The sequence below is a fragment of the Aphelocoma coerulescens genome, chromosome 13 (assembly GCF_041296385.1).
Source record: "Aphelocoma coerulescens isolate FSJ_1873_10779 chromosome 13, UR_Acoe_1.0, whole genome shotgun sequence".
Classification (NCBI taxonomy): Eukaryota; Metazoa; Chordata; class Aves; order Passeriformes; family Corvidae; genus Aphelocoma; species Aphelocoma coerulescens.
The window spans coordinates 4789595-4802566 of NC_091027.1; the positions used below are offsets into that span (position 1 = coordinate 4789595).

At 45.6% G+C, this 12972-nt stretch overlaps 1 protein-coding gene across 4 annotated transcripts in view; it reads right to left on the reverse strand.

Annotated features, from left to right (window-relative positions):
* Window positions 1-2656: 2656 nt before the first annotated feature.
* The window catches only part of CYFIP2 (cytoplasmic FMR1 interacting protein 2), a 49943-nt gene continuing 39627 nt past the window's right edge, over window positions 2657-12972 (reverse strand). For 3 of the 4 annotated variants that reach the window (XM_069028733.1, XM_069028731.1, XM_069028732.1), the window contains exons 27-31: window positions 12775-12847; window positions 12164-12258; window positions 8013-8251; window positions 7373-7520; window positions 2657-6810 (exon numbers count right to left, since the gene is read on the reverse strand). In XM_069028733.1, coding sequence (XP_068884834.1) covers window positions 6643-6810; window positions 7373-7520; window positions 8013-8251; window positions 12164-12258; window positions 12775-12847 — 723 coding nt within the window. In that variant the 3' untranslated portion in view covers window positions 2657-6642. The other variant, XM_069028734.1, reaches the window with a different exon arrangement.

The window sequence follows — 12972 nt, forward strand, 5'->3', positions numbered from 1 at the left end:
CACTGTGGGAAAAGCTTCAGTCAGATCTTGCAATCAACCACGGACACAAGTGTGTCACGTATTCCCTTCTCTCTGGGACAGGGACTGCTGGAGGTGCAGTCTATAAAATAACGAAGTCACAGGAGTTGCATTTGATGGATTTAGCAAGGCCATGTCTGGCAATGTGGGAGTTAAGAGCCAGGTGGGATAGGCATAGAGCCTTCTGTGCTTAGTCAAGGGCAAGTTGAGACTGATAGCAATAAAGCAGGGATGCAGCCACTGCCTCTTTTATTGCTTCATATCCTCATTTTAACGGGAAGGCTGTAATTAAGGGAATTTAGCTCCAAGCTATGACCTCACGGGTTGATACACACATCAGATGCTGCCTTAAAAATAACTCACCAGAAATCAGGGAGTCTTCCTTCGAAGCTCATCTTTTAACAATGCAGTTCCTCCTGAAATACTGGTTTCCAGGCCAAAACCTTGACTGGAATCCAGGGGATAGAAACAAGGCAGCTTTGCATGCAAATAACCTCTCTAGCAACATCAAAAGGCTCTTCTTTCCCCTGCTCTTGTCTGCTCATCTTTTCTGTTCCGGAAAAAATGATGGAGAACTATTGAGTATCAATTGTCCTCTGTTAAAAATAAGGGTGGAAGTATCCTGCTAACAGGTGATGGAAACTTTTGCCCTTGGATGTCTGCTAGGCATGGTTTCTGTGGAAACTTTCTGAACCTTTGTAATATTCTCCTCTGGCTTTGTATAGTTTTAGGGCTCCAAGGAGGTCTTTGCTGCTTCAAAGAGAGGGTGAATCCTTTTTCTGGCAATGATTTGACAGGGTGAGGGTTAAGGGAATTGCCTGGTGTTGGATGATTGCAGCACTACATGAAAGGAAGCCCAAAGCTTCAAAGATCGAACTTTGTTGAGCAGACAGCTTTTAACTCAGCCTGTCTCAGGGTAACCGTGTCTGCAGTGGCTGAGGCTGTCATTTGGTGCTACCAGAGTTTAGACAACACCAACAGGGACAGCTCCCAAGCCTGGCATACCCATGGTGGGTTCCAACCCTTGCAGTCCTGCCCTCCCATGCCAGTGCACGCACCTGTGGGTCTGTGCCGAGCTGCTGAGTGATCCAGGGGCACAGGCCCATAGAACACATCCTGGCTCCTTTCTCCCAGGGTTGCTAAATACTTTATGGAGGTCACTGTGGCCCCACAAAGCCACATGTTGGCAGAGCAGGAGCGGTGGGCTGGTGATGGACAGCAGTGGGCGAAGTGACACGTAATCAGCAGATCGTTTGTTTGCAGACTTCTTATCTGGAGGCGTTTGCATCAGAACTCTAAATCAAGCAAAGCTACATGTGAAAGGCACTCCTGACTTACAGAGGGGGTCACAGAAAGGGTAATTCTGTTAAGCTTTTGAAAGAATAAAACAACCATTAATGAACTGTTCTCTGCATTGGTGAAGTGACTTTCATCTGGAGATGTAAACATATTTAGGAGCATTAGAAGAAGAAAGATAGGGGCCTGTATCTTTGATTCTGCTCCCTTAGGGTTGGTTGGTCAAAATCAGACACTCAAAGCAGGAATTGCTTCGGGCTCCAGGTGAGACCATGTGAGCTCTCAGCACTTCATAGGGCTGGTGTGAGAACTGTGGTGTCCATGATGCAGCAGCTAGAATTAGTTAAAAAAAAAAAAAAAAGAAAGGAGGAAGAAAAAAAAAGGAGGAGAAATCTAAATGGGAGAAAGGCTAAAACCCCAACAACCTGCCCAGTATCAGTGGCTGAGGCAGGAAGAAAGTCCTGCTCTCCTCTCTGCCATTCCCTGTAGCAGAACCATGTTGAAATCAGTAAACATTGGGCAACTTTCAACCACCAGGCAAACAGTCCAGCACAGCAGGATGTCACCCCCAGAGCTGCAGCACAGCCTCAGAGCACGTTGGAAAGATCAGGAGAGCTGCCTGGTCATGGTGTAAAGTTCATTTCCAATTTTATGTAAAGAGTCATTGCATTTCTATTCCTCTTAAGCTAGGAAGCTGTTCCCATGAGGAAACCTTGGGAAGAAGCTGTGAAGGGGAACACCAGTTACAGTGTTTGGTCTGGAGCTGATGAGCACAGGAGTCCATCTCCCATAGATCCATGTCAGTTGTTTCTCCCTAATTCCTCAGCTCCCAGAAGATCTTTTCCCCTTGGTTCCCACTGCTCCTTCTGCCGCCAACAACCACTGCTGCTCCTTGGATGCTTTCAACACAAAACTAAGAACGGTTTCAAATGGAAATTTGGGAAAATAATAGCAAGGAGAATCTCCTGAAATAAAAAAGGCCCCTGTGGAGTTGACAAGGCTGCAGTAATGAGAGGAAATTAGTTCCTCAGTTTAGCTTTGGGTAAGAGCCTGTCAACATCTATAAAAAATGATTATATGATTTTCCCTTCCCTGACCCTCTTACACTAAAACAAGTCTTATAATGAAAAATGTGTTGTATAAGAAAGTTTTCCCCAAAAATCATTAACTTTTTGATTGGAAAATATGTCTGTTTTGGTGTTGGCCACAGAGCCTTTTTTTTTTTTCCTTTGGTTTTTACAAAAGCTCGACATTTTAATCAACTTAGCTTTTTTTTGGTGCTAGGTACTATTGAAACCTCTCCCCAGGTGATAGTTACCACAGTGATGATGACACCACAAGGTAAATTTTGCTCATTTCATGAATGAGCCCAATTTTTATTTCTCTTCATCACAAAAGTCATCCCACATTTGTTGGATACACACTGTTGGTTGCTGTGTTACGGGACATATCACCAGGTATCAGATGCTTTACTCTTGCAGAAACACTTCTAATGGAGATGGAAGCTTCTGTTGGCTGAATTTTAGAACAACAGCAAAAAATAATAATACAAAACCAAAATATCATCTTCAGCTGCATAGCAAATATGGATCAAAAATTTAACACTGTATCAGATCACAAGCGTAAATATACCTCACCATAAATAAAATTCATTGTACAAAATAACTCAAGCAGCTTTTCATACAAATATGGTACATTTGACAACAGTTTTTGAGAATATTTTCTTGGTTTTTTTACACCTTCAATTCTTTTCTCTTTTGTTCTCCAATACACATGAACCTACTGGACTGGAGTAATGCAGGAGGAAAAGGACTAATGTTGTTCAATGCTACCAAGTGCTGTCAGAGTTTAAATGGAAAACCACTGAAGTGCTGAATTTGAACTAGTTTGCTTCCCCTTTCCATTGTAGCATTGAAAGTTAAGTGCAGCATCATCCCAGAAAAGCATGTGCACTGCCAACAGCCACGTTTTATACCAGCAAAGCCAGAGGGAACATTAAAATAACCCAGTCTGACTTCATTCAGAACACAGGCCATCCTTTCTCCCCGCTGTAATTCCTGTATGGAGCCAACATCTTGTCTTTGGAGTAGACATTCCAAGTGGTGGCTGGTGACTGCTGGGGTGTTTGCAGACTACTTCAGCATAAGCAGGAAAATAGAGGTAAAAAGCAAGTCCATTGTCAGTGGACCTGGGAGTATTCAGACAGGGGTCAACATTTCCCTAGGAAAAGAACATTAGAAGTCTGCAGATCATAAAAGACTGAAAAATATAGGACTGAAGCACATCTGCAAGGAAGACTCCCAAACCTGGCAGAAAGTCTGCAGGTGTGGGGAATATGCCTGACCCCCTGGCAATCTGTTACTATTTAGCCCTACTCTTACAAATGTGCTCCCTATTTCCATTAACAATTATGACATTTAAAAAAGCACGGGAGGAAAAAAAAATCCATTTTCATGGAGTTGTTTAAAGACCTAAGCCTGGACCTTTCTCATACACAGACAAGGAGGGTGAGAAAACTGAAGCTAAGGAGTATCTGAATCCTTGAGATAATCAAAGGGCAGTAACATCAAATCTCAGAAATTCAGACTGTGATCATTACTAACTGGCATCTCGTGTGACTTGAGCAGCAAGGCAGAAGATCTGCATACACTCTACAGTCAAAACAGTTAACATTTTGTTCATGCACTTTGACATTTTGCTCAAAACATTTAATCCCTTGGAATCTGGAGGGGTTTTACATTTTTGCTAGCAAATCCGAGGGCAACAAATAGATTTCAACTACCTGTTCTTTCAAGTACAGCCTGTGCAACAACTTTTCAGTGCAACTGTGTTTTGCAGGGTTTCAGGGAATTGTGGCAAAACTACAGGAAAAGAATGCAAAGAGATTTACAGGTTTAGGTGAAGTATCTCATGACTCATTCCAGGCCCAAACTGATGAAACCAGGGATTTAAATTCACCTTACTTTATCCCATTTTGTCTAGGTAGCTGAGACTGGGCCATTTGGTAGAGTTCATCCTTTTGTAGCAACTTCTTGTTCATGCTGGTTTCCAAGAAGACTCCAGCATTCCACAGCTTGTCAGATGTACTAGGACATTTAATTTGTGCTGTGCCTAGAGGTGGCTCTGAAAGCCAGACAGGGACTTGTGCTAACTTTTCAGCAAGACTTTCATACCAAAATAACAAGCACTTGCTATTTAGGTCAGGAAAAATAGGATCTTGGTTGGATCTATCTTCCTCGCATCGTTTTCCACAAAAAATAAAGTGCTTGATCCTTCTCTTCCTTTTAAAAATATATATCTTTAGATACCCTCACTCCAGTAGTGTAGAAGTGTTGGAACATGATGGAATACCAGAACTGACATCCTTAATGGAAGAGTAAATAGAGAGCAAGCCCCAGATGCTCTTCTGCTGCTCTTCCTCACGACACGGAGGAAAGAACTCGCCTTGTTGGGCTGGGTCCTTCCCTGCCACTCCAAGATTTCAGCCAGACTTCCTGAGATTTCATTTTACTTTCAGATTACTGTGCTGCACAATTTCCTCCCTGCAGCTGAAAATGTCTGTCTCAGTAATTAAAGGAAACTCAAGGTGTGAAAATGTCCAGCACTTGTCACATGTGGGGTATTTATTGATTATCAGGGGAGTAGGTGATGAGAGCCTGGGAGCACAAATTCATGTCACCCATCAAGATCTCCTCTTGCCAGCATTAGTTTGCTAGCTGTTGTTTCCTAAGACAAAAACACCAGTTGGGACATTTCTACTAATTAATTACATGCTTCCTCTGAGAGAATAAATGCCCAGCTCTGGCTTTTTAACATCTGTAACAGCATGCAATTTACAAGGCATGATGAAATGCATGAAACAAATATGTATTGTCACATCTGGATTCGGCAATTATCTGCTGTGGCCAGGCTAAAGCTGAGGAAACACTGCCAGTGGTGAGGCTGGCATCATTTTCTCTTGGAGCACGTGATTTGATCTCCTTTCACATCAAGCACAAGCTTTTGTATCACTCCAATGACAGTACTGAGGGGAAGCAGGTTAGACCAGGAGTTATGAAATCCTCCTTGAAGTTCCACCTGAATTTGTTCTCACTATCCAGGGATCTTAGATTAGCTGAGTGGGAAAAGGAAACAGACTCCAGTGTTCTCTCTGAGCAGCTTTGAATTTGGAAAATTCTGGGTATTTTTTAAAGCTTATCCTGTATTTCACCTTTTCTAACCAACCACATAATTTCTGACTGATGGGTAGTTTCCTAAGCCGTGCTGGTAGTCACCATTCTCTGGAGAAAGGTATTTGGTTGCTGTGCCACCAGGAGTCTGTCTAAACCAAGGGAAAATCGCATCCCAGAACACACAATAATTACATACCCTGGCTCTCATCCTTGGCTGAAGAACAAAGATCCCGTGTGTTCAAGGTAACTACACCTGCATCCTGTCAGCACCAGTGATTATTTCCACCCAAATTAGTATGTTTGAGAGCACATTCACATGAATGCAGCCTCTTCTGTAGTCCACAGGAAATCTGGTTTAGTCCATGGAAGATGTATCTTCAGGGGAGGACCTCTGCATTAAAATAAGTGGATGTCCCAATAGCATGGAAAAAGCCAGGCAGTTTTCTCTTTCCCCAGCTCTCTGAAGTGCTGAGGAGTTATCTGGTGACTGCATCATTGCTGTTCTCAAGCCCACATGCCAAAGCTCCCCCTACAACTGCTGGAAAGGCCAAGGACACAGCAGGGAGCACAAAGCTCACCCCAGCCTGGGCCAGGCAGCCATCCACGACCAGCCTGGCAGGGCTCCTCTGCGCCCAGCACTCAGTCCTCAGGGCACTGCCATGGGTAACATCCTGCCTTCATCCCTTCTTCCCCTCAAAGAGTGGATCAGGAACTTGTCTTCAGCCCCTCCTGCTCTGTGGCTGGTGGCACATGTCACGGGGGTGTTGACTTGTCCCACTGCTTCTGCAGTGGGAGCGGGTTCCCGGCGCCGTGGGAGCATGGAACTCTCCCACCTGAGGCTGCAGTATGGCTTCAGAGTGATGTGTGGACTGGGTGAATCACAGGGAAAACCGGACCACTTCATGGAAGAAAAGCACATTTTGCCTGCCCACCCCCACCCCCCCTCAAGTCCGAAAGCTACGAGTAAAACCGATCACAGGGATGGTACAGAGGAACATGCACTCAAACGGGGCCGAGGGGAAGATGTGTCCTCGTGTGGAGAGGCAGACCCAGCCTCACTTCCTTGTCAGGCCTCACACCATCAAGTTTACCCCTCCCAGCTGGTTTGGGTTCAGTCCCTGCTCCCTTCCCAACCCATGCAGGGTCCGTGTCCACACTAGCAGGTGGTGGCCAGCGACTGGTGGATGGGGGGCTGGAAGCAGCGCACGTGCTCCACCGTGGAACTGTCTGTTTCCACCGACTTCATGTACTTGTTCAGGATGGCAAAAATCTCGTTGTTCAGGATTTGATACTTCCTGATCCTGTCGGCCATCTTCTTCAAGGGCTGGAGAGATGGTGAGGGAGAGAAACAGTACATGAAAGGTCTTATGTCATCTGAGCAGCTAGGAAGCAGCAGAACCTGTGCCCTGCTGCTGGAAAGCTCTGCTAAGGCAAAGCAGCTCTAACACATGTTCCTGTTCCACTTAGCACCTTGCAGGGACCAGTGACTTGCTTCATTATTGGGTTTGATGACTCAAGACAGAGCATTAACAAGATCAGTGAGTGGTCCTAAGTTAACTGTTCCCAAGTCTAGGCTCCCAACTGCTTATTGATAAAGCCACCGAAACCACAGGATGGTTGCTGGAAATACCAGCTCCTCAGGTCCAGCTTCCCAACCCCAGGAAGAAGGGAAAAGCTTTGGGAGAAAAAAGATTTGATTTTCAAGGCAATTAAAACCTTGGCCTGTCTGCTGAGACTGCAGATGGAAACCTTACAGCAAGGGCGTCCAGTAAGAATAAGATTAACACCAGGCTTTGTTGTAATTGATGAGTTTGGGCAAAGCAGGATAAAAAGCAGAAAGAAGTGTGCTGAGTTTGGGTCCTTTGGGACCCCACCCTTCAACTTACCACGTTTTTTATGATTTCATCCTTCCCATCCTGCCTCTGCACCTTCAGCAGGTGGTAGCAGAAGTCAAAGAGGTCAAAGCGCCGTTGCTGTCCAAGGAGAACAATGATAGAGCAACCTGCCCAGTTCAGACCATCTCCAAAGCACTGCCTGGAGGGAGGAACAGGGTGATGGGTGGGGAGACACGACAGGATACAGTTAGGCAAAGAGAAGTACCATGACACCAGGAACTTTCTTTGGTGAATTCCTAGGGAAAACGGGTTCAGTCCTGCTCCTAGAGAGTGAGTGTACACCTAGAGAAAATGAACTCAGAAGGAGATATGCATAATTACACCCAGGCAGGGTGCAGGGTGAATCACAGGGTAAGATGGATGAGGACCTACTGCTGGGTTGTCGGTCCATCTACCCACCTCCTGCCTGTCACCTTGGCCATGTCCCTTTACCTTGCTCTTTTCTCCAGCTGTTCCAATACAAAGCTGAACATCTTTTTTGCGTCCATGCACAACAAAGTCCTTTCACCGAACACCCACATTCCCCCTCTACCTCCACAGTGGCTCTCACAGCAGCTGAGGGCACGCTGGGGGCTGGCCAGCCCCGTCCACCCACGAGCTGCAGTGACAGGAGCTGTCTGGGGACACTCACTCTGCCGTGAACTCGTTGGTGCCCACGGGGATGCAGTACACGAACTGCATGGCGCTCCAGAGCCGGTGGAACTCCACGCACTCGTCCACGTGCATGACCCCGTTGGTGGGGGGCGGCCCGCGCCAGATGGGGTCCTGCAGGTAGCTCCGGATCCGTGTCAGGATCACCTCGAACATGGAGAGCCCGCAGCACAGCCGCTCCTTGGTCAGCAGGTCCCCCTCCCGGGCGATGGCTATTTGCTGAGGACAGGGACAACCAGAGGGACACAAGTGAGGATGTGACCCAGACCCAGCGGATTTAACGCTGCCTGGTCTCTCTCCGGCTCCTTCGCCTCCAAGCTTACCTCTGATGGCTGCTCCCGTGGCACTTCCCACCAGAGAACACTCATCCCTCAAGCAGGAGACTTAATATTGTGCTCCACTGTATGTCACCGACCTCAGTTTCTTTTGGAGTAACCATGTACATCAGAACACCAGAGCTGAAGGCAGAGCTCTGACCAGAAATACTGATCCTTAATTCTGCTAGCATGCTGTTCTGCTCTGTTAGTGCTACTCAGCATTTCATTTCCTGATTTTCATTTCATGGGTTTTGTCTCATGATTTCTGCAGATTATGAAGATAAACCAGCAGAGAACAGGGACATTTTGCTTCCCAGGACATTGCCATCATCTCTTCAAAATGCAGATAGCCAAGATGGCTTTCTTGATTTCTTTTGTAGTTAGGGTTAAAAAGCTCTGAGGAAGATGAGAAGCACTGCAAACTTGACACTGGAAAACCCGTAGTTTATAAGAAAGCCAAATAATTTTTTCCCATATGTGGAAGCTTTACAGGTGTAGATAATTTCTGTGACACCCCCGCTCAGATTTAGATACACAATTCTGGAATAGCTCCAGTGGATGAAGTTATTTTGGCTTTTACACTAGAGGAAAACTAAAAGAGAATTAATTTCATTTCAGCCTTATTGCTCCCCAAGAGAAAAAAAAAAGAGGATTTAAAATAAGCAAGTAGGGCCTTCCCCCAAGCTCACTGAGTGGTGCAAGTGTGGGGGTCTCTCACTGCCCTATCCTCCCAGCTGCCCCATTTCCTGCTGTTCCAGTGGCAGGACTGACTTCTCTTTGCAGTGCTGCCAAAAGTAACTCAGGAAATGGGAGCTGAGTGCTGTCAGAGTTGTGCCCGTGGCTGTGGGAGGCTCTCTGTGCTCACCTCGGCAGAGGAGCGGCTGCACAGGCAGAGCCTTTACCCCTCCCACCTCTCTGGAACAGCCACACAGAACAAGCGTGACATTGACTGAGATCCTGCCTGTCCCAGAGGACTTCCTGGAGCTTTAAGCAGTTTTTAACCATTTGCTCCATTTCCAGATGTCCCTGCAATGCCTATAAAAATGTTATCCCAGTCAGCCACAATGGGGACTCAGAGCAGCTGGGACAAAGGGCAGGCACATGTCCTGGCCAGACATTAAGAACATGAATTATGATCAATTTAGCTGGGTCATCTTCATTCCACTCTGAAAAATGCATGAATGTGCCTGCACATCCCCATCCCTGATTATCCATTTATGCTGGCAGTAACCTCAAGCATTTTTAGTTTGGTTGCTCTTGAAATTAGAAGCGTTTCAATTCTTGCTTGTGTCACAATTTCAAGGATGTTCTGGGGACCTCAGCTCAATTAGTGTTCAACTAATAGCAAATATCAAGGGAAAGCTGTAATGATGTGCAGAGGCCACACTGGGTCTGGGATCCCTCGATCTGTTAAAAGCAGGAATGGCATCACTGGTTCCACGGCACACACTGCATGTGTTTGCTTGGCAAGTAAAGGTTTATTTTATCCAGCTTTTTAGCTAAAGGCTGTGTACTGTCCCTCTCCTCACCTGCTCCAAGCTCTTATGGGCACAGATCTGCACACACTGCTCTATCATGGCAAAATGAGGGCACAGCAGAAACAGAGCCATTTCAAATATAAATTAGGTGTTAGCATTAGTGTTTGCTAAAATATAGTGAAAAAAGGGATACTTTTGAGAACAAACTTCTCCAGTGATGTTAGTACACGACTTCTGAAGAAATCTTAATTTAGAAGGGGATGCATCCGGCTTTCAGTGTAGGCTGTGCCACTCAGTTATGCACATTCACAGACAGAATTTGGTTCCAAAATTCATCACAGTAAGACCAGTCTTTGATACAGGACTACCATCCTAGGGTAGATATCTTAACATGGGCAAAACAGCTGGGGAGCTGTTGGTCTTGTGGCCAGAGCTGCCTCACAGTCTTGGGTCCCACTGATTTCTAAGATCAGGAGAGGAAGGATGCTCTCAAGGTGAATTGTCAAAGGATGCCACTGTGCTGGCTCAATTATTCCTTCTGTCTTCAGAAGCAAAGGCTCTGATTATTTCCAGTGAAGAAACCAGACTGACCAAGCACTTTTGAAAACCCCTAACTAAATACCTTTATGGTCAGCATTAAATGGGAGAGGATTCCTTTAATGAACCACTTTGAGCCCCCTGGTTCTTTATGAATGATCCACCAAACAGCTGCTTCTGGATTTCCAATGCAAAGTAATTATTTACAACAATCATTGGCAGTTTTCCTGCCACTGCACAAATCCAGTTTTGATTTTCCTGTTTTGAACCTTTTGTACAGCCTGTTTACTGGTGAACTTGCCAGAACCCTACCCAAAAGCTGCAAAAACCAATAGATCCCCACTAACTCTGGCTCAGCCCCTTCACAGCATGGAATTCTGTAACATGCATGGGGCCACCTTTTGGGAGAGGCATCGAACTTCTGCTTAGATTCTGGACAATTGTTACAAGGCATTTATGCATTCTGCAGGAAAAAACCCTGTATGGCCTGTGTCCAAAACTGCATTTCCAAAATGCATGTCCAAAACTGCATAAAAGGAGCAAGCTTAGAAGCTATGGAGGCACCTATAGAAAGCAATTCTTGTGTTCATTTACATTTGAGCTAAAAAAAAAAAAAAAATCTGGTACCCAACTGTACCTGTGTGATGAATATGGGAACAGTTTACAGAAAAATAACTTTTTAGTGGGACATGAAATACCTTTTGTTTTCATCACCATTATAACTACAGCAGAGATAAGCAACGAGTGGACTCTAATAGCAGAATTCAATGATGATTTTGCATGGAAAGAAGGAGAGATAGAAAGACCAACACAAAGACACAAAAACACAGAGGTGAATTCTTTTTCTCGAGTGTCTCCTTTAAAAGGAAGTGTCTCCAGAGTAAGACAAAGTCCTCAGTTATCCAGCCAATTTCTCTGTTTTAGATGATTTCCAATGATGCAAAGTTCAAAATGTCCTTGATCCATGAGAAAAAAATACAAGAAAAAATATCAACCACTTTCTGCCTGCCACAGTTCTGTCACCTCCTACACCAGCTGAGTGTTTGTTCCATTCCCTCATCAGTACATTACAGGAAAAGGGTGTTGATTCATTTGATACTTTGAAAGATTTTTATCCCATCAACCCCAAAAAATGGGCACTTGAAGTTTGATTATTACTACCAATGGAGCTCAGATTTTGCCCATTACACTGATCAGTCAGTCTATGGAGATATTTTTAACAGTACTGAGTTTCTGCACAAGAGATTTTTCCCAAGCTGAGACCCACATCAAGAAGACACTTAAATGGAGCCGTAATTTTAAGCATGTGCTGAAGCTCTAAGCATGTGCTAAGAGGGAAACCATTCTCAGATGTATTCCTTGACAGGGATGAGCTTAAACGGACCACACTGCAGTCCTAAAATGGGATCCCCAAAAGTGATGGCAATTGATTGCTAGGACAGCCCTGCAAAGTTTCCCCTCAAGCCACTCCAGCAATTCTCCATCTTTTTAAAGTGGAGAAGAAGAGGTTTTTGGAGTTGTTCTGATTCAGAACTGGCTTCTAGCACACTTGCCTTACAGCTCCCTGCCAGCTCTCCTGACTGGAGGCAGCAACACATCTCTGGACCCACTCACAGATTTCCCTTCAGAGTGTTTGCTCGGGCAAGGATTCAGATTTGCTCGTCCAATTGATGTTTTGGGGGAAAAAAAAAATCAATCAATCAAAAGAAAAAATAAGGATCACTTTTCCCAAGGCCAAACAGGCCACGTGGGGACTGCTACGAGTTTCCAACAGCCATCCCTTCCAATGCAATCCTTACCTGCGGAGTGCCCAGCCTCTCTATTAGGGGAACCAGGTGAAGTGGGGCATACTTGGCTTCGAGACGCTTCATGCGCACCTCCAAGCGTTCTCCTTCTGTCAAGCGAGCAGCAAACAGTGAAATGAGAGGAGGAAGTGGAGACCCGCAACTTTCCGCCGAGTTTGCTCAGAGCTGCCCCCCAGCAACCATCCAAGGAGACTGTGGGATCACAGGGAGCCAAACCGACAGCAATGAGGGGCTAGTGATGCGGAGAAGGGAGGGATGGGCGAGTGCAGTCTCAGCAGCAGCTTTATCACACATGTCCAAAAGCATGTCCCTGTTACCGAGCACTCCTGGTGAGATGGACATTTCATGCTGTCATTCTCCAAAGAGGCTGTGAAATGGCTCCCAAACCTTAAGGGAACCCCCAAACTGACTGAGGTTTTAGGCCATAACTAGGCTACAGGAAATGCACCCTTGGCTTTTGTTTGCACCTGACGTTTGGCTGTGTGCACTTATCTATTTGGAGGGGGAAGCAGGGTCAGAGCTAATCCTCAGCAGAGATGGGAGAGAAAACAGCCTCTGGGCAGAGACCTCTGAGTCTGCCCACTGCTTCCCTCTCAGCTTCTTACCTTTGATGTAGACCCTGGGCAAAATATTTTGGAAGGGAGCAGCATGCAGCAAATCACAAACTTCTTCCTGGGACTGAGGCAGGAAGAAAGAAAGATAAAGTAAGTTAAAAAATACCTATGGGGGAGAGTGAATGGCTCAGGGGCCTGGGCAACAGTACAACAGTTCATGCCTACAGCACCTATTCAGATCCAACCCAG